This window comes from Podarcis erhardii (genome assembly GCF_964252035.2).
Source record: "Podarcis erhardii genome assembly, chromosome: 4".
In the NCBI taxonomy this organism is placed as follows: domain Eukaryota; kingdom Metazoa; phylum Chordata; class Lepidosauria; order Squamata; family Lacertidae; genus Podarcis; species Podarcis erhardii.
The window spans coordinates 1,333,047-1,354,133 of NC_138508.1; the positions used below are offsets into that span (position 1 = coordinate 1,333,047).

Sequence of the window (21,087 nt, forward strand, 5' to 3'; positions counted from 1 at the left end):
TTTGGACCCTTGGTCCCAACTGTCCCCCCCCCAAAAAAAAACAACTCACAGATTAGTTGGAAAACCAACAGAACGAGACCAAACAGAGAAAAGCCACCTTCCTCCTTACCCAGTGGCCTCTCTCTGGTGTCCAACGGAGGCCTCTCTGCCTCACAGGAATCCAGGTCCATTTCTGCAAAACGATCCCTTTTCTGAAAGAGCAACAAATATTAAAAACAGAGAATGAATGGCAAGAAATGTTAGAAAGAGAATGACAAAGACAGAAGCTTTAAGGGTGTTAGATCTCATTCCATGGATGCCTTCCCAGGAAAAGAATGGGCCAACAGTAGAGCATTATGGGATGTTCTCCATCCTGTTGGATCCCCTTGGGAGTATCCAGAGCAAAGTCTCTCTCACCTGCTTCCTCTCCTCTGCCTGACTCAGGAGGAAACCTTCGGCCAGGGCCACCGCCTGGGAACTGGTCTCCGCTCCACAGCCCCTCACCCAGCTCTCCATCTCTGGGGGAAGGACAGCCAGGAACTGCTCCAAGATCACCAGGTCCAGCATCTCAGCTTTCGTGTGCCTTTCTGGCTTCAGCCATTGGTGGCAAAAGTAGTAGAGTCGGCTGCAAACCTCTCGGGGTCCTTTGGCCTCCTGGCAGCAGAACTGCCTCACCTGCTGGCTCTGCACCTCTGAGCGGAGGGTGTCCTCCTCACCCAGGATCTTCTGCCCAGAGTTTTCCCAGAATCCCCCACTGCTCCCAGTTTGGCTTGCATGGCCTCTTCCTTCTTCAGGGCCAGCTGTGTCTCGCTCATCCATCTGTGCTCTCAGGAAGCCTCTGAGAGATCAGAAGGAACCCTTTGGTCTTCTGACAAGTTCATGAGAAGCTCTAGCAAATCCTACAAAGCAAATACATTGTTCTGTTACAGAATCTGTAGGACGGGGGGGGGGGGAATGGTTCCCTGAGCAAGCATGGATTGCTGGGAACTAGGGCTGGACTGCACCGCATCCCAGACCATGAGCTATCTTTTTTAAAAGAAAGAGGAGGAAGAGGAGACGAAATAAGTCTCTAGCCTTCTAGCAATGCAAAATGTGGAGGCAACTGAAGGGATTTCTGGGAGATGAATCAGCCTGGTTGCTCCTGCCTTCCAGTCAATGGATGAAGGCAGAACTGACTGACAAGGGAGTCATTTGTATCTTGTGAATAATGGATGCTTGGCTCTAGTGGGGGTTCTCACCTGGGGGTCCTCAGGAGTTGCTCCCCCCCACCCCCACTCCCCTGCTTCTGTCTCCTTATTTGCACTTGGACTCTCTGCCGCTCTCCAGACAGACTCCTGGGTGGGGTCCCTTTTTCTTTGCTCTGAGGGCCAGGTATGTATCTGGAAAACCCCAGAGAGCCAAGTGGATGGGGCCAAAGACATCTCCCTTGAAGCTTAGGGTGAAGGGCAGGAAATTTATTATTCTATTAGATAGCTTCACACACACACAGCCATTGATGCCCTGGTCCCTGGAGGCTCAGGGAGGAGCAGCGCCCATTTCCGGCTGCTTTGCCAGCACCAATCCCTTTGGGAGAGAGAGGATGGGGTCCTGGGATGCCCTGCTCTGGGTGCGAGGGGATGGCTGCCGTGGCCTCCGTGGGGAGCTGCCCTGGGAGACACTGGGAAACTGGTCCCCAATGCAGCAGCCAGACTATGGGCTGGGATCCCTCTCTTTATTCCCGGCCTCTCTTTCCCACCTTTTTTTGGGGGGGCGGTGTCTAGTCCACCTCCTCGTCCAGCTTTGGAAAACCATTTGCAGATGTTCCCTCTGTTGTGCAATGACGATGAGCAATGTCACCCCGAGTCCTAGGGACTCCTTTGTTTCAAGAAAGGAGATTTTTCTGAAGGGGGGGGGCAGAAGGCCAGATGAGTTTGGGATCCTCTGATCTGCAGGAAGGAGAGCGTGGCAGCCCTGGCCCCTCCCTGGCAGGACCCTCTCCTCCTCCCTGACTTGGGGTCCCCCCCTGCATGAGCAGATCAGGCCCCCCAGGCCCCCTCCCCTGCTGCAGCCCTGGGACCCCCACCAGATCCCAGAGAGAGAGAGGGGAGACTCACCAGATCCCGGGAGGGGAGAGCGAGGCAGCCCTTGCAGGAAAGGACTGGGGAGGGAGGGGCCTTGGCTCTGGAGGACCTGCCCCCCCCCCGCTTCCTGGCCTCTCTAGGAAGGCAGCTCGATTCCCTTTAACCCTTGCAGTGCCGAGTCCCCCCAGCTCAGCCCCCCCTTGCATTGCACACTCACTCTGATTTCTATTAATTTCTGTCATTTTGAATAGCTCTAAAAGGGAACCTTAACCCTGGCTCCGTTTAGGGGGGGTCCTTTGGCTCTTGGCTGGGCTCTGAGCATCTCCCTCGGTCCCTTTTGGGGGGGGCCTTGGCTCTTGGCTGGGCTCTGAGCATCTCCCTCGGTCCCTTTGGGGGGGGGCTTGGCTCTTGGCTGGGCTCTGAGCATCTCCCTCGTTCCCTTTTGGGGGGGCCTTTGGCTCTTGGCTGGGCTCTGAGCATCTCCCTCGGTCCCTTTTGGGGGGGGCCTTGGCTCTTGGCTGGGCTCTGAGCATCTCCCTCGGTCCCTTTTGGGGGGGCCTTTGGCTCTTGGCTGGGCTCTGAGCATCTCCCTCGTTCCCTTTTGGGGGGGCCTTTGGTTCTTGGCTGGGCTCTGAGCATCTCCCTCGGTCCCTTTTGGGGGGGGCCTTGGCTCTTGGCTGGGCTCTGAGCATCTCCCTCGTTCCCTTTTTTTGGGGGGGCCTTTGGTTCTTGGCTGGGCTTTGAGCATCTCCCTCGGTCCCTTTGGGGGGTGGGCTTGGCTCTTGGCTGGGCTCTGAGCATCTCCCTCGTTCCCTTTTGGGGGGGCCTTTGGCTCTTGGCTGGGCTCTGAGCATCTCCCTCGGTCCCTTTTGGGGGGGGCCTTGGCTCTTGGCTGGGCTCTGAGCATCTCCCTCGTTCCCTTTGGGGGGGGGGCTTGGCTCTTGGCTGGGCTCTGAGCATCTCCCTCGGTCCCTTGGGGGGGCCTTTGGCTCTTGGCTGGGCTCTGAGCATCTCCCTCGGTCCCTTTTGGGGGGGCCTTTGGCTCTTGGCTGGGCTCTGAGCATCTCCCTCGTTCCCTTTTGGGGGGGCCTTTGGTTCTTGGCTGGGCTCTGAGCATCTCCCTCGTTCCCTTTTGGGGGGGCCTTTGGCTCTTGGCTGGGCTCTGAGCATCTCCCTCGGTCCCTTTTGGGGGGGGCCTTGGCTCTTGGCTGGGCTCTGAGCATCTCCCTCGTTCCCTTTGGGGGGGGGCCTTTGGCTCTTGGCTGGGCTCTGAGCATCTCCCTCGGTCCCTTTTGGGGGGGGCCTTGGCTCTTGGCTGGGCTCTGAGCATCTCCCTCGTTCCCTTTGGGGGGGGCTTGGCTCTTGGCTGGGCTCTGAGCATCTCCCTCGGTCCCTTGGGGGGGCCTTTGGCTCTTGGCTGGGCTCTGAGCATCTCCCTCGGTCCCTTTGGGGGGGGCCTTTGGCTCTTGGCTGGGCTCTGAGCATCTCCCTCGTTCCCTTTTGGGGGGGCCTTTGGTTCTTGGCTGGGCTCTGAGCATCTCCCCTGGTCCCTTTGGGGGGGGCCTTTGGCTCTTGGCTGGGCTCTGAGCATCTCCCTCGGTCCCTTTTGGGGGGGCCTTTGGCTCTTGGCTGGGCTCTGAGCATCTCCCTCGTTCCCTTTTGGGGGGGCCTTTGGCTCTTGGCTGGGCTCTGAGCATCTCCCTCGGTCCCTTTTGGGGGGGCCTTTGGCTCTTGGCTGGGCTCTGAGCATCTCCCTCTGTCCCTTTGTGGGGGGCCTTTGGCTCCTGACTGGGCTCTGAGCATCTCCCACGGTCCCTTTTTTGGGGGGCCTTTGGCTCTTGGCTGGGCTCTGAGCATCTCCCTCGGTCCCTTTTTCGGGGGGTCCTTTGGCTCTTTGCTGGGCTCTGAGCATCTCCCTTGGTCCATTTGGGGGGGGCTTTGGCTCTTGGCTGGGCTCTGAGCATCTCCCTTGGTCCCTTTTTCGGGGGGTCCTTTGGCTCTTGGCTGGGCTCTGAGCATCTCCCTCGGTCCATTTGGGGGGGGGCTTTGGCTCTTGGCTGGGCTCTCAGCATCTCCCTCGGTCCCTTTTTGGGGGGGTCTTTGGCTCTTGGCTGGGCTCTGAGCATCTCCCTCGGTCCATTTGGGGGGGGGGCTTTGGCTCTTGGCTGGGCTCTGAGCATCTCCCTCGGTCCATTTGGGGGGGGGGGCTTTGGCTCTTGGCTGGGCTCTGAGCATCTCCCTCGGTCCCTTTTTGGGGGTCCTTTGGCTCTTGGCTGGGCTCTGAGCATCTCCCTTGGTCCCTTTTTCGGGGGGTCCTTTGGCTCTTGGCTGGGCTCTGAGCATCTCCCTTGGTCCCTTTTTCGGGGGGTCCTTTGGCTCTTGGCTGGGCTCTGAGCATCTCCCTTGGTCCCTTTTTGGGGGGGCCTTTGGCTCTTGGCTGGGCTCTGAGCATCTCCCTCGGTCCCTTGGGGGGGGGGCTTTGGCTCTTGGCTGGGCTCTGAGCATCTCCCTTGGTCCCTTTTTCGGGGGGTCCTTTGGCTCTTGGCTGGGCTCTGAGCATCTCCCTCGGTTCCTTTTTGGGGGGGCCTTTGGCTCTTGGCTGGGCTCTGAGCATCTCCCTTGGAGAGAGAGCCCTGCTGCCACCGGAGGAAGAAGCCGGCCTGGGAGAGCTGTTCTGGGGGAGTCCAGGGCTGGGGGACACCTCCCTTTTGAGAGGGGGGGATGGCCAGGAGTTGTCGAGCTTTTTGGACGGAAATAACTCAAAATAATGAGCTCCGACGCTAAACTGCTGCTTCCCTTCTCAAACCCCTTCTTCTCAGAATCACTTGTTACACTTTAGGTATCCAGAATACAGTGGTACCTCAGGTTACATACGCTTCAGGTTACAGACTCCGCTGACCAGAAATAGTACCTCAGGTTAAGAACTTTGCTTCCGGATGAGAACACAAATTGCACGGCAGCAGCGGGAGGCCCCATTAGCTAAAGTGGTGCTTCAGGTTAGGAACAGTTTCAGGTTAAGAACAGACCTCCGGAACGAATTAAGTACTTAACGCGAGGTACCACTGTGAATACTACAGTATAAGGTTTAAGTCTCTTTCTGCAGCTTCTCTCTCATCCCCTCCCTTAGTTATGAGGGGTCTTTCCGTGAGGTACTTTTGACACAGCCCAGCTTCCTTCACAGCGAGGGGCCACTTTCCCTGGGTTCCCCTGAGGTATTTTCCTTTGTATGCCAGACCCAGGGGATCCTCTCAGCCCTTGCCACGGACTCAGGAATCTCCTTTTCCTAGAAGATCTCTCTCCTCCTGACTGGAAGGAGACCCCAGAAGAAGAAGAAGAGGAGAGTCTTCCCACAGCTTCTCCCTCCAGCTTCACTCCCTCCAGACCCTCAACATGGTCTCCCCATCTCAGCTGTGAGGCTCCTTCCTCTGGCTCCATAGATATTCTCCTCAGAGCGGAGGATCCACTCAGATCCACTCAGATCAGAGCCACTTCTCCCTCCCTCCCTCCACCCTCTCCTCATCCCCATCTTCTCTCAACCTTCCCTCTCTCCCATCTCAAATCCCCTCAGAAAGGGCTCTCTTTATTTTCCCTCCAAAAGTGCTGGCGCCACCCCCCTCTGGGTAGCCAATCAGAATCAGGCTCTGGCCCCCTGGTGGAATGGTGAGGCACTGCACCCCAGACTCTGCTCTGGCTCTGCTGTCCGTCACAGCAGCCAGCTGCCCCAGCAGGCCTTGCCATCTCCCCACCGCTTGAGCCGTCCTCCATTGTCTCCCTAGACAGGTGGATGAGGAGAGAGCCATTCAGGGGCCACAGGAAAGGGGCATCGGGGGCCGACAGAGGCAAACTGGAGTGGGGCAGCATCGTTGAAAGGGTGCCTACGTCTCTCTCTTCTTCCTTCTCAATATCCGTTATTGCTAGCTAAGAAATTGGGGAAAAGGCAGCTACTCTGTGTCGGGTTTCTTGGGGTTGAGATCTGTAAGCTGAGTATGGTACGATTTCTCAGAAATAAATAGGATACACTTTTATGGGTGTTGCGGAAGATTCCAGGTTGATTGACGACTCATCCGCCCAGCCAGTCGGGTGCAAGTCCCTCATGGATCCATGCGGTCGGTAAAAGAAGCAAGTTCCGTCCAAGTAATTTGGAGCAAAACAGCGGTCAGTAGACCTTGATCTTTCTTGTTGCCCAACAGGTCCCCACAGGAGCAAGAACCCAGAACCAAGGGTTACCTTGACTTTTACCCAGAGTACATTTCACAGGGCATCATGAATAGGCCCATACTACATCACAAAGGAGGATGGGTATAAGATATACACAGGTTCAGCAGGGGCCAGACACCGCTCCCAACGCCTCTTAAGTGCCCATCACCAAAAGAACAATGAGTCCCTTGGCATCTCCTTGCCCTCAGGACTTGTCTGGAAATGGGCTTTCAGAACACCTGACTTGCTAAAGTGCCTCTGGGGATGTCTATTGTTGCCCCCCCCCCGTCACTCCCTGGGTGGGGGGCCGTGTATGTGCTCTCAGGCTTGGGGAAAGATGCCCTCTTCCGGCTGCCCACGTGACTTCCTGCTTCTTGGTTCATGGAGGGAGGTGGAGCCCAAATTCACCTTTCTTTCGGGGTTAAAATGCCATTTGAATGAGAAGAGTCGTTTAAAGTATGGATTTTCTACGAATTTATAAAGCTAGGTATCTTCCCTGCACTGTCAAGTCAAAAGCATACATTCAGGCCTAATATTTGTAACATTGCAATAACTATAAAGATGTGCCCCCCCCGTCATTTCCGTAACACGGGTAAGTGAACTCATATTTGAAACAATGCAGACGCAGTCAAGAAGGATTTTTCTCTAGTGTTTCATTCAGCCTCTTAGATTATGTGAAAATGATGGGAGATACCGTCTGCAGATGAAATTAAACCTGTGCTTTTATTTATTTTCATGGTATAAAAGGTAATTTTAAAGAAAGCAATGGTTACAACAGTAAACAACAAATTGCTTGTCCTCATGGAATTGCAGACTTTCATCCAGCCATGTGTTAAAGTTTAAATTGATTATTCTAAAAGATCACGCCACATTTTCCCACGAGTGCTGGTTAGATTCCGGCAACAGTCTTCACAATTTATGTATTCAGTAAACATTGGCCACGCGTTATAAAAGGAATACGGACTGTGTTCCCCCACCTTTTGGATACTTAAATTGTGAGGCCCAGAACAGAACACAGGATTTTAGGTGGGGCCTGACCAAGGTAGAATAAAGTGGTACTATTCCTGCCCTTGATCTGATTCTGCCTTCCGCCACATTGACCTGTGCTCCCCGTTTGGTGTCGTCCGCAAATGTGATGAGCATCCCCTTCAGTTCCTTCCCCCAAGTCATTTATAACGAAGTTGAACAACAACGGGCCCAGGACAGAACCCTGCAGCACCCCTCTTGTCACTTTTCCCCAGGATGATGAGGAACCATGAAGGAGTCCTCTTTGGGTTCGGTCAGTCAAATCCACCTAACAGTTTCCTCATTCAGCCCACATTTTTCCAGCTTCCTCACAGAAAGATCACGGGAGACTTTTCAAAATTTGCCTTACTGAAATCAAGATGCACTATTTCCACAGCTGTTCCCTGATCAACAAAGTTTGTAACTCCATCCAAAAGAAGGGGAGGAGAGATTTCTCTGGCTTGACTTGTTTTTGAGAAAGCCATCCTTTCATCTTGTATGTTTCTGTTGCGAAATCTTCAGATGGATGGCACATAAATATTAAAAATGATAATAAATAAGGATATCGACAAGCTGCAACATGTGCAAAGGAAGGTGATTTATGTCTTTATTTAATTTGTATAATACTCAACCCAGTAGTGCCAACTTGAATAAAATCTTGGTGGGGGGCCAAGTAAGGCCCTCCTTGCACAATCAATCACATGACACATGCAGGTCATTGGAATGGCGATGCCTATCAACTGGTGGGTGGCCCCCTCAAATATATCATTGGGGGGCAAAAACCCCTCAGCCTCTAAAAGTCGACTCCTGTTCCCACATAACATAAAAACACAAAATGCACATCTGTAACCCCCCTCACTACCACATTTTAAAAGGGCATTAGATGTCAATCAGGCAAAGGCCTGGTTAACAAGGTGCGAATTTGCCTGGCTCCTAAAGCTGGATAATGGTTTTTCCAACCGTTGCATGAATTCTCTGATGGGAATTGAGATTGGAGCTCTGACTGAAGCTCTTTCCACATTCCATGCACTGATAGGGTTTCTCCCCTGTATGAATTCTCTGATGGGAAGTGAGATCGGAGCTCTTCCTGAGGCTCTTTCCACATTCCAAGCACTGATATGGTTTCTCCCCTATATGAATTAGTCGATGGGAAGTGAGAGAGGAGCTCTGACTGAAGCACTTTCCACATTCCATGCACTGATAGGGTTTCTCTCCCGTATGAATTCTTTGATGGGAAGTGAGATGGGAACTCTCCCTGAAGCACTTTCCACATTCTACACACTGATAGGGTTTCTCCCCTGTATGAATTCTCTGATGGGAAGTGAGATGGGAACTCGAACTGCAGCTCTTTCCACATTCCACACACTGATAGGGTTTCTCTCCTGTATGAATTCTCTGGTGCTTTGTGAGATTGTAGCTCATACTAAAGCTCTTTCCACATTCCACACACTGATAGGGTTTCTCTCCTGTATGAATTCTCTGATGGGAAGTGAGACTGTGGCTGTAACTGAAGCTCTTTCCACATTCCACACACTGATAGGGTTTCTCCCCTGTATGAATTCTGTGATGATTAGTGAGATGGCCTCTCTGACTGAAGCTCTTTCCACATTCCACACACTGATAGGGTTTCTCCCCTGTATGAATTCTGTGATGATTAGTGAGATCAGAGCTGTGACTAAAGCTCTTTCCACATTCCACACACTGATAGGGTTTCTCCCCTGTATGAATTTTCTGATGCTTAGTGAGATTGGAATTCTGACTGAAGCTCTTTCCACATTCCACACACTGATAGGGTTTCTTTCCAATGAGAATTCTTTGTTGGGAAGTGGAATGGGAGCTCTGACTGCAGCTCTCTCCACATTCCAAATTTTTCCATGGCTTCTCCTCTCCGGCGGTTTTGTCATGTTCACCCTTGTTCTTGTTTTCCAATTCATCAAAATCTGCAATGAAGACAAAAAAGGGATTAGAGCCTCAGGAACAAATCAAGAAGAACTGAAGGGAGTTGGGTCTTTGTTCATTGCCCTTGTTCGTTGTCATTAACCAACATTTTTATTAATATATTCTGATGGATTGTTGAATGCTGATTTGCTTGATATACAGTAGTGGCCAAAACTGTGGAAGCCTTTTAGTGGGAAAGTATATTTCAGATATTTGATGGCTCGTAACAAGACTTCGTTTAGAGTAATACAACAAAATCATGTATCAATGGAAAGATAATTGAATGAAGAATGTAATTATCTGTATTCTATCAAAAGTCATAGCAGAATAACCAGAAAAAGGAGGCACAACTTGCTTAGCTTGACTTTTGCCAGTGTGTTATGTTATACTGTGGAAAGTTGATATAAAATTTACAGATTGTATATTATTAAGAGAGAATTACATGAAAATGATGTATATATGGTATATCACACCAGTGAAAATGGCAAAGATGTTTAAAAAAGAAAATAAGAGATGCTGGAGATGTAAAGAAAAGGAAGGAACATGTGGTGGGAATGCAAATGCATTAAAAAATATTGGGAAATGATATAAAATGAACTGAAAGAAATGTTTAAAATGAGCTTTGGTAAACATCCTGAATCCTTTCTGTTAGGTATCTCAAATCAAGAGCAGCCAAAAGAAAAATGGACATTATTTATGTATGCTACAACAGCGGCAAATATCTTGATTGCACAAAATTGGAAGCTGGAAGAAATACCATCAAAAGAGCAATGGTAAGAAAAACTGATGAATTATGCAGAATTGGCTAAGCTAACAGATAAATTACAAGAGAAGGACAAAAAAGATTTTAAAAGTTTGGGAACCATTTACAGGTTACTTACAGAAACAACAGCTGGCAGGGTCTGAATAAACGTTCACAACTTTATTATAGTAACAGAAAAATTAGAGAAATGGTAAGGGAATTTACTTTTATCTAAAGCAGGACACAATAAATAAAACTAAATAACTCAGTAGAGGGGAAGTTGAGGGAAGTCCAGAGGACGGGAGGGAGAACATTTGTATATAACATGTTGATTGATATATTTTTATTTGTTATAAAATTCAATAAATATTCATTTTTAAAAAAGAAAAAAGAAGAAGATTGAGGAAAACTTAACCGAAGCTGGCCTTTCTATATTTGTGAAGAGGTATAAGGAGACTCTCATACACTCCAAGATCAAACCTCTCCATTCTGAAAGAAATCAGCCCTGAGTGCTCACTGGAAGGACAAATCCTGAAGCTGAGGATCCAATAGTTTGGCCACCTCATGAGAAGAGAAGACTCCCTGGAAAAGACCCTGATGTTGGGAAAGACGGAGGGCACAAGGAGAAGGGGACGACAGAGGATGAGATGGTGGGACATTGTTCTCGAAGCTAGCAGCATAAGTTTGACTAAACTGCGGGGGGCAGTGGAAGACAGGAGTGCCTGGCGTGCTCTGGTCCAGGGAGTCACAAAGAGGCGGACACGACTAAACGACTAAAGAACAACATAAGGAGACTCAGTCACTCCAAAATCAGACTGGTAAAGGCAGGAAAAGGTGCACAACAGCAAGTGACGATCGAGGAATGAAGGGACTGTGCCTACAGGACAGAAGAAAATCATCTGGGTGTTTACAAGATGACATGGGGCAATGGAAGGTGAAGTTGAGTGCAAGGACTGGTCTAAATGCTAGAATTCCAAGGGAAAAGCCATTATCTCTCAAGCCAAGGTGGAAAAGATTAAACTGGGCTAAAACCCATGGTAACTGGACAGCGGAACAATGGGACAGTGTTATTTGGAGCGATGAGACTGCTGTTACTGCTGGAGGGGTGCAGAGTGCTTTCAAAATGTTTTAAATTTTTTATTTTGAATTTTTTGTATGTGGGGGGTGGGGTGGGGTGGATGTTTATTGGGCCTGGGAAATTGTTTGATTTTATGTTTTTTGTAATTTTTGTAATTTTTATTGTTTTTTGTTTGTACTGTTTTATTTGTGTCAGGTTTTTTTTGTTTGTTTTTTTTTTAAAAGGGGTTATTTTGTTCTTAAGGGGAGGGGTCAGGGCTGCCGGGGAATGGGCCCCAGCCCACAAAATGGCTGGGATATGTTTCACAGGGGGGAATGCACTGGAACAACCGATCTCAGTGATCACGGGTAGGAGGAGGAGTTACGCTAAGACCAGACCATGTCATTACAGAGGAGGCAGGTTTAGTCGTTGTCTGAGGACTATCCCTGCCTCTGGGTCTGGTCCTGACCGGATGAATACTAGAATCAGCAAGGGATACCCACATGACCTGAAAGTGTTGCTGTGCAATGCCAGGTCAATGATTCATAAGACCACTGCCATCCATGACTTGATCATGGATGGAGGACTTGACCTGGCATGTGTAACAGAGACTTGGTTGGATGAAGCAGATGGGCCTGTCCTTGCCGCTGCTTGTCCACCAGGTTTCTCTTACTCACAGCAACCCAGGTCATGTGGGCGGGGAGGGGGGGTTGCAGTGATTTTTAGGAAGTCATTAGTTTGCACCAGGCGTCCTATTGGGAAGACCCAGTTTTCTGAGTGCATGTTCTGGAAGTTGGGCAATAGGGGCAGTACAGGATTCCTTTTGGTTGCACCAAGGATGCCCTGCCCAAGCTGCTTCAGGTCGTGGCGGATGTTCTCCTGGAGACACCTAGCTTGGTTGTCCTAGGGGATTTTAACATCCATGCCGACACGACCTTACAAGGGGCCGCTCGGGACTTCGTGGAAAGCATGGCCTCCATGGGGCTGTCCCTGAATAAGTCTGCCCCAACCCATAGCCGCGGACATGCCTTGGACCTGGTGTTTACCTCTACGGATGTTGGTGATCTGACACTAAGTAAAAGTGAAACGAAAGAAGTGCCATGGTCAGACCACTTCCTGGTGCCGATTCCCTGGTGGCCCGCTGGAATGTGGAGTTAACCAGGGCTATTGACTGTTTGGCTCCGAAGCGCCCTCTCCGATTGCATGGAGCCCGGAGAGCCCCGTGGTTTTCCACGGATCTGAGGGCAATGAAACAATCGTTGAGACGGCTAGAGCGCCGGTGGCGGATAACTCATTCTGAATCTGACCGGACACAGGTTAGAGCTCAACGTCGAGCCTACCAAGTGGCGATAGTGACGGCGAAGAAGACTTTCTTCACCGCCTCTATTGCATCTGCAGAAAACAGCAGCAGGAGACTCTTTCAGGTGGTTCACAATTTAGCGGAACCACCTGTAACATCGGGGCCCAGTATGGGCCACATGTTCTCCTGCAATGATTTTGCAAATTTTTTTGCAGATAAAATCGCTCAGATTCGGGAAGAAGTAGACTCCACCGTGGGAGCAGGGCCGGGGCGGGAGAGTGCTAGAGTTCTGTCTGGTCCTGTTATATGGGATCAATTCTAATCTGTTACCTCCGAGGATGTGGACAGGCTGCTTGGACGAGTGAAGCCAACCACCTGTCTCCTGGATCCTTGCCCATCCTGGCTTATAAAAGCTAGCCGGGAAGGACTGGGCGATGGGCTTCATGGGGTGGTGAATGCTTCCCTCCATGAAGGAGCCTTCCCAGACCCGCTGAAAGAGGCGGTTATTAAACCGCTTCTTAAAAAAACATCTTTAGATGCGGCCACGATGGCCAATTATCGCCCAGTCTCAAACCTTCCATTCTTGGGCAAGGTGATTGAGCGAGTGGTTGCTGAACAACTCCAGGCACGCCTGGAAGAAGCGGACCATTTGGATCCCTTCCAGTCGGGATTCAGGCCTCATCATGGGACTGAAACTGCCTTGGTCGCACTGGTTGATGATCTCCGGCGGGCTAGGGACAAAGGTGAGAGCTGTTTCCTAGTTCTGCTGGATCTCTCAGCGGCGTTTGATACCATCGACCATGACATCCTTCTGGACCGTCTTGAGGGGCTGGGAGCTGGGGGCACTGTCATACAGTGGTTCCGCTCCTTCCTCCTGGGCCGTGTTCAGAAAGTGGTGGGGGGGGGATGAGTGTTCAGACCCCTGGGCTCTCACTTGTGGGGTGCCTCAGGGTTCTGTCCTCTCCCCCATGCTTTTCAACATCTACATGCAGCCGCTGGGAGGGATCATCAGGAGGTTTGGGCTGGGTGTTCATCAGTATGCAGATGATACCAAGCTCTACCTCTCTTTTAAATCAGAACCAGTGAAGGCGGTGAAGGTCCTGTGTGAGTGTCTGGAAGCGGTTGGAGGATGGATGGCGGCTAACAGATTGAGGTTGAATCCTGACAAGACAGAAGTACTGTTTTTGGGGAACAGGAGGCGGGCAGGTGTGGAGGATTCCCTGGTCCTGAATGGGGTAACTGTGCCCCTGAAGGACCAGGTGTGCAGCCTGGGAGTCATTTTGGACTCACAGCTGTCCATGGAGGCACAGGTCAAATCTGTATCCAGGGCAGCTGTTTACCAGCTCCATCTGGTACGTAGGCTGAGACCCTATCTGCCTGCGGACTGTCTCGCTAGAGTGGTACATGCTCTGGTTATCTCCCGCTTGGACTACTGCAATGCGCTCTACGTGGGGCTACCTTTGAAGGTGACCCGGAAACTACAACTAATCCAGAATGCGGCAGCTAGACTGGTGACTGGGAGCAGCCGCCGAGACAATATAACACCGGTCTTGAAAGACCTACATTGGCTCCCAGTACGTTTCCGAGCACAATTCAAAGTGTTGGTGCTGACCTTTAAAGCCCTAAATGGCCTCGGTCCAGTATATCTGAAGGAGCGTCTCCTCCCCCATCGTTCTGCCCGGACACTGAGGTCCAGCTCCAAGGGCCTTCTGGCGGTTCCCTCACTGCGAGAGACTAAGTTACAGGGAACCAGGCAGAGGGCCTTCTCGGTAGTGGCGCCCGCCCTGTGGAATGCCCTCCCATCAGATGTCAAAGCGATAAACAACTACCTGACATTCAGAAGACATCTGAAGGCAGCCCTGTTCAGGGAAGTTTTTAATATGTGACGTTTTAGTGTATTTTTCATCTCTGTTGGAAGCCGCCCAGAGTGGCTGGGGAAACCCAGCCAGATGGGCGGGGTACAAATAATAATATTATATTATTATTATTATTATTATTATTATTATTATTATTATTATTATTATTATTATTATTAGACCCCAATCTCCTTGCTTGGTAATGAGGGCATGAAATACGCGAGGAGGAGAATTGGAGAAGATTTACATCCTACTTGCATTATACCGACCGTGAAACACCCAGACAGTGTGATGATCTGGGGTTGTATGACAGCAAAAGGTGGGGGCAGAATTTGTGTCATTAATGGGAACGTCAATGCCCCCAAATACATAAATCAAATAACTAGCCTGAACTGAAGCGTTCTGAATGTGAAATCATATTCCACTGCTGGAATGGCCTAGAATAGCCCAAGTGAAATGAGGGGATGAGGGACCAACTCCCTTCTCTTGCCATTGCCTTCTGTTAAGAGTTTGGGTGTAATCCTTGACGCCTCCCTTTCCATGGAGGCGCAGGTTACAACAACAGGCCTAGGCGACATTTTCCCACCGTCGCCGCATCAAGCAGTTGGTCCCTTACCTCTCCCGCCCCGACCTGGCCACAGTGATCCATGCGATGGTCACCTCCAGGCTTGACTACTGTAATTCGCTCTACGCGGGGCTGCCCTTGAAGCTGTCCCAGAAACACCAGCGGGTGCAGAATGCTGCAGCGAGGCTCCTCACGGGGTCTCTGCCGTGGGAGCATATTCACCCAGTGCTTTTCCAGCTGCACTGGCTCCCGGTGGAGTACAGGGTCAGACTCAAGGTGCTGCTTTTGACCTTTCAAGCCCTTCATGGCCGAGGACCCTCTCAACACTGGCTCCGGTCTGGTGGAACGCTCTGTCTCATGAGACCAGGGCCCTGCAGGATCTGATTTCTTTCCGCAGGGCCTGTAAGACAGAGTTGTTCCACCTGGCCTTTGGCTTGGAGCCAGTTTGATTCCCTCCCCCTCTTTCTTTTTCCTTTCTCCTCCTGTGAAGAGGCTGCATCCTAATGTTTTAATGTTGTATCTTAATCTTTTAAATTGTTTTATAATCAACTTGTTTTTATTACTGGTTGTTAGCCACCCTGAGCCTGGTCTTGGCTGTGGAGACCAGGGTATAAATAAAATTTTCCACAATTTAGCCACTAGCTGTTCATTTAAAGTTAATGTATTTTTTATATGGGATCGGATGGTTATTATTAATGTTTCATGTGTATGTATGTGTTGGAAGCCACCCAGAGTGGCTGGGGCAACCCAGTCAGATGGGCAGGGGATAAATAAAAATTATTAATAATTATTATTATTATTACTGCTAGTATTACCTGAGACTCAATAAGCCTGGCTCTTCTCTGGGATGGATTTTGTTTGGCCCAGTCATGGCTTCCCCTCCATCGCCAATGTCATGTGTCTCTTGGGTCAACCCAAGAAAACAAAAACAGAAAACCTGACAGAAGCTACTTATCTTTCCTAACAATTCTGAAGCTGACATTTAAGATGCCTGGGCAGTTCAGACCAGCCGAATCGTGGTATAAAAAGGCAGAACTGGAGGAAGATGGTTCTCAGAAAAAACTGGAATTTGCTGTTCAAGGTTTATTGTGGGGGCGTTAGGTTCCCAGGTGTTGTAGGGGGCGCTGCTGAGCTCTGTGAAAATATTTGAGGTTTGTCAGATAGAGGTATTTTTTGAATTTCCAGGCAGATAGGATGATCCCACAGGGAGCCTTACCAAGAGAGGCCACGATCCCACGATTCTCCTCCATAACGTCCTTATGCAGAGCTCTCTGGTCAGGATCCAGCAACGCCCACTCCTCGTCCGTGAAACGAACAGCGACATCTTCAAAGCACACTGGACCCTGAAAGAAAAAGGGAAATGTCCTCCTCTGAGACAGCAGAAATTTGATCTGCTACATAATGCTCTGTGGTTTCCTTCCTGTAAATTGCGGTGTTGTTTCAATAGGATTCCTTTGCTGCACATTTTAATTCTGGATGTCTATTTTGACATTTTAATTGAATTATGTCATTAATTATGGGTATTCGTCTTTGTGCAAATAGTTGGTACTCCACCTTGTGGTTTTCTAATCATTCTGCCTACGCAAGCATTCCAGTTTCCCCGATGGAAGAATCCACTTTCCCCTCTCCCCGTGAGTTGTTCTGGGGAGTTCCCTCCCAATGCCCTACAGCCAAATTCCAGGGGTTCATGGGGGCATGGAGAGGGGGAGGAGTGGGGGGCAGGCCCCATTTTGTAACGGATGGGGCTAGTTAGGTGACTCCTGGCCACTATTTGTTATTGTCTGTCCACAGCATAGAAGCCTATTTCAGCACTCAGTGGTGAATATAGAAATACAAGAAGCCTAGTTTGGCTGAGTTTCAGGTCTCATGAGAACAGCAGCTCATTCCCTGAGGGTCTGCCAGTTTGTATTGTCAATTAATGGACTAGTCTAGGTGGAAGTTTCTTTAGTGTGGAGGTATATGAAAAGTGAGATTATATAGTGCAAAGTTTGTTTAAGTGCTCTTGTAAAGAGGTGCTCTGTTGAGTATTTTGTTAGAGAGGTAGTAATAATAATAGTAATAATAATAATAATAATAATAATAATAATAATAATAATAATTTATTGTTTATATGCCGCCCATCTGGCTGGGTTTCCCCAGCCACTCTGTGCGGCTTCCAACAAAATATTAAAATACAATAGTGCGGCAAACATTAAAAGCGTCCCTAAACAGGGCTGCCTTCAGATGTCTTCTAAAAGTCTGGTAGTTGTTTATTTCATTGACAACTGTTGAGAGGGTGTTCCACTGCATGGCTGCCACTATGAAGAAGGCCCTCTGCCTGGTTCCCTGCAACTTGACGTCTCGCAGCGAGGGAACCACAAGAAGATCCTTGGTGCTGGACCCCAGTGTCTGGGTGGAATGATGGGGGTGGAGACGCTCCTTCAGGTATACTGGACCGAGGCCGTTTAGGTTTGCTATAAAGCAGGGGTGCCCAAACTTTTTTCAAAGAAGGCCAGATTTGATGTAGTAAACATGTGTGAGGGCTGACCAAAGTTGCTGACCTTTTTTTCGGATTGAAATTGTTGGGCTTTAGGGCCCCAAAATGGACATTGGACCTGCCTGCTATAAAGTGTGGCTTTCAGGTCTTGGTTTATATATTTGAGTGGATAATATATATTTTGGTAAGATGATAACTTAAAATAAAATAAGAAAAGATGAGATAATGATAAGATAAGCTAAGGTTTATAAGATAGCTGTTCTGTGTAAATGTTTTTCTATAAGTGTTTTGCTTATCAGTACTTCCTTCACAAAATAAATGGGGAGGTTGTCGGTTTGCATTTCTTAGTACAGAAAGTATTGATCTGGTATGTAGAGCTCTTTCCTATTCTAATTAATTCAAGAGGGCTCTGGAAGAAACAAGCAGTGAGTTCCTGGTGTTTGGGTTATTCCTTCGGAGAAAGTGAGTACAGTTGGTTTAAATTGGTTCTGTTATCTCTTCTGTAAGGTCATGCTGACTATAAGAAGAGGCCAGAAGGAGCCTGGTTTTCACTTTCTCTTTCTGTCTCGGTTCTTTCTGATGTTCTGTACACAGTATGCTTAGTGTTAAGGTTTAGACTTATTATAAGTTATGGTAAGAATTTATGTTAAGTCTGCTGCAACTGGATTTCTTATGGGCAGTGCCCATCCTGAATGTATTGGATTTGTGACCATTATGCTCATTAGTCTTCAGTAGCAGTAAAGCTCTGATGAATGAAATACAATTGCCTCTGGTCTATTTTTGGGGAATCCTGTAACATGTTTAAATTTTACTCTGCTAACTATATATTGGAGTTCTGCTCTGGATCAATATTGAGTAGAATTCCATGTCAGGGTCTTCCTCCATGAAATCAGTTGCCAAGAGGCAAGGCCCCCCACTCCCCACAGCTTTCCAAGTCCCCTCCTCTCTGGGGTTTCTGATTGAACACTGCGCCAATGTGCACCCTGCCTTTGCTCCTCCATTGTCAGACATTTCCTGGCTCTGAGAGACAAGCAGGGAGGGGGGCTTCTGGAAGAAGGAAAGAAGGAGAGGGAGCCATCGGTGGCTCCTCCTTCTCCTGACTCACCTCTGCCTCCCGACCTTCCTCCTCCCACTCGTCTCCTTCCTCTTCTGCCTCCGATTCTGCACTGCATTCTGCCACAGAGTCTCCCAGCTCACTAAGCCCTGTTGCCCCTTCAGCTTCAGACACCTCCTCTTCCCAGGCTTCTCCCGCTTCTCCCTTTCACTGCTCATCCTTCTTCCACCTCCACTTCTTGGGCTCTGAGCCGTCTTCCTTTCCTGGTTCCCTGGCTGCTTCCTCCCACCATTCCTCTGTGCCCAACCAGTCCATGACATTGCTCCATCCCTCGGCCTCTGTCCCAACCAGGCAGCTTCCCCTGACCTGATCTGGTTCCGCAGCCACTGCTTCCCTTCTGCCCCCATGAAAAGGCGGATCAGGAGGTCTTGCCAACATCATTCTTTCACCTACAAGAGAAAAAACGTAAGCAGGATGCTAGGAGTGCCTGCTTCTCTCACAGAGGAAACAGGACATCTCTAACTACAGATGGGCCTTTCAGAAAGCCGTACCTGCTGAGTGCATTTGGACGTTTGTGCCCATTTCATATGTTAGGTAAAGGTAAAGGGACCCCTGACCATTAGGTCCAGTTGTGGCCGACTCTGGGGTTGCGGTGCTCATCTCGCTTTACTGGCCGAGGGAGCAGGCATACAGCTTCTGGGTCATGTGGCCAGCATGACTAAGCTGCTTCTGGCGAACCAGAGCATCGCACGGAAATGCCGTTCACCTTCTCGCTGCAGCGGTACCTATTTATCTACTTGCACTTTGACGTGCTTTCGAACTGCTAGGATGGCAGGAGCAGGGACCGAGCAACGGGAGCTCACCCCGTCATTGCGGGGATTCGAACTGCCGACCTTCTGATTGGCAAGTCCTAGGCTCTGTGGTTTAATGAACAGTGCCACCTGCGTCCCAAATTGCATATGTTAATTGTGCAAAAATACATCTCCCCTCCTCTGGACCCCTGTTCCCAACTGTCTCCCCCCAAAACAAGATGAAAAGAACCCTCAGACAAGTTGGAAAACCAACAGAATGAGACCAAAAAGGAGAAAAACCACCATTCTCCTTACCCAGTGGCCTCTCTCTGGTGCCCAACGGAGGCCTCTCTGCCTCACAGGAATCCAGGTCCATTTCTGCAAAGAGATCCTTTCCCTGAGAAAGAAACAAGGATTCAAAACAGAGAATGGGGAGAAATACTAGAAAGAGAATGACAAGGACTTGAAGGGTGTGAGATCTCATTCCATGGATGGCTTCTCAGAAAAAGGATGGGCCATCAGTAGAGCATTATGGGATGTTCTCCGTCCTGCTTGGAGCCCCTTGGGAGTATCCAGAGGAAAGTCTCTCTTACCTGCTGCTCTGCCTGCTTTCTGTCCTCTGCCTGACTCAGGAGGAAACCTTCGGCCAGGGCCACCGCCTGGGAACTGGTCTCCGCTCCACACTCCCTCACCCAGCTCTCCATCTCTGGGGGAAGGACAGCCAGGAACTGCTCCAAGATCACCAGGTCCAGCATCTCAGCTTTCGTGTGCCTTTCTGGCTTCAGCCACTGACGGTCCAGGTGGTAGAGTCGGCTGCAAACCTCTCGGGGTCCTTTGGCCTCCCGGAAACAGAACTGCCTCACCTGCTGGCTCTGCACCTCTGAGCGGAGGGTGTCCTCCTCACCCAGGATCTTCTGCCCAGAGTTTTCCCAGAATCCCCCACTGCTCTCAGTTTGGCTTGCATGGCCTCTTCCTTCTTCAGGGCCAGCTGTGTCTCGCTCATCCATCTGTGGTCTCAGGAAGCCTCTGAGAGATCAGAAGGAGCCCTTTGGTCTTCTGCCAAGTTCTGTCCGTCTAAATGAGAAGCTCTAGCAAATCCTACAAAGCAAATACATTGTTCTGTTACAGAATCTGTAGGACGGGGGGGGGGGGGATGGTTCCCTGAGCAAGCATGGATTGCTGGGAACTAGGGCTGGACTGCACCGCATCCCAGACCATGAGCTATCTTTTTTAAAAGAAAGAGGAGGAAGAGGAGACGAAATAAGTCTCTAGCCTTCTAGCAATGCAAAATGTGGAGGCAACTGAAGGGATTTCTGGGAGATGAATCAGCCTGGTTGCTCCTGCCTTCCAGTCAATGGATGAAGGCAGAACTGACTGACAAGGGAGTCATTTGTATCTTGTGAATAATGGATGCTTGGCTCTAGTGGGGGTTCTCACCTGGGGGTCCTCAGGAGATTTCCCCCCCCCCACCCCCACTCCCCTGCTTCTGTCTCCTTATTTGCACTTGGACTCTCTGCCGCTCTCCAGACAGACTCCTGGGTGGGGTCCCTTTTTCTTTGCTCCAAGGGCCAGGTATGTATCTGGAAAACCCCAGAGAGCCAAGTGGATGGGGCCAAAGACATTTCCCTTGAAATTTAGGTGGCTAATTTATTATGATTATTCTCTTAGATAGCTTAACACACGCACAGCCATTGATGCCAAGGTCCCTGGGGGCTCAGTGAGGAGCAGCGCCCATTTCCGGCTGCTTTGCCAGCAACAATCCCTTTGGGAGAGAGAGGATGGGGTCCTGGGATGCCCTGCTCTGGGTGCGAGGGGATGGCTGCCGTGGCCTCCGTGGGGAGCTGCCCTGGGAGACACTGAGAAACTGGTTCCCATTGCAGCAGCCAGACTTTCCTTCCTTTCTCCCCACGTTTTTTTTTTGGGGGGGGGCCTAGTCCACCTCTTTGTCCAGCTTTGGAAAACCATTTGCCGATGTTTTGCAGTGATGCTGAGAGATGTCACACAAAGTCCTAGGGACTCCTTTGTTTAAAGAAGAAGGTGGAATCCAAAATGAGTCCCATGAGTTTG

General features: G+C 49.9%; 2 protein-coding genes across 2 annotated transcripts in view; one reads left to right on the forward strand and one right to left on the reverse strand.

The window, feature by feature from the left end:
• The window catches only part of LOC309340935 (uncharacterized protein), a 157,465-nt gene that overhangs the window by 136,098 nt on the left and 280 nt on the right, over window positions 1–21,087 (reverse strand). Inside the window, exons 2-3 of the mRNA XM_081860200.1 lie at window positions 19,614–20,118; window positions 110–191 (exon numbers count right to left, since the gene is read on the reverse strand). Of these exons, the coding sequence (XP_081716326.1) occupies window positions 110–191; window positions 19,614–20,027 (496 nt within the window). The 5' untranslated portion in view covers window positions 20,028–20,118. The remainder of the gene's footprint in view (window positions 1–109; window positions 192–19,613; window positions 20,119–21,087) is intronic.
• The window catches only part of LOC309340963 (uncharacterized protein), a 132,450-nt gene continuing 124,150 nt past the window's right edge, over window positions 12,788–21,087 (forward strand). Inside the window, exon 1 of the mRNA XM_081860292.1 lies at window positions 12,788–13,021. Coding sequence (XP_081716418.1) covers window positions 12,826–13,021 — 196 coding nt within the window. The 5' untranslated portion in view covers window positions 12,788–12,825. The remainder of the gene's footprint in view (window positions 13,022–21,087) is intronic.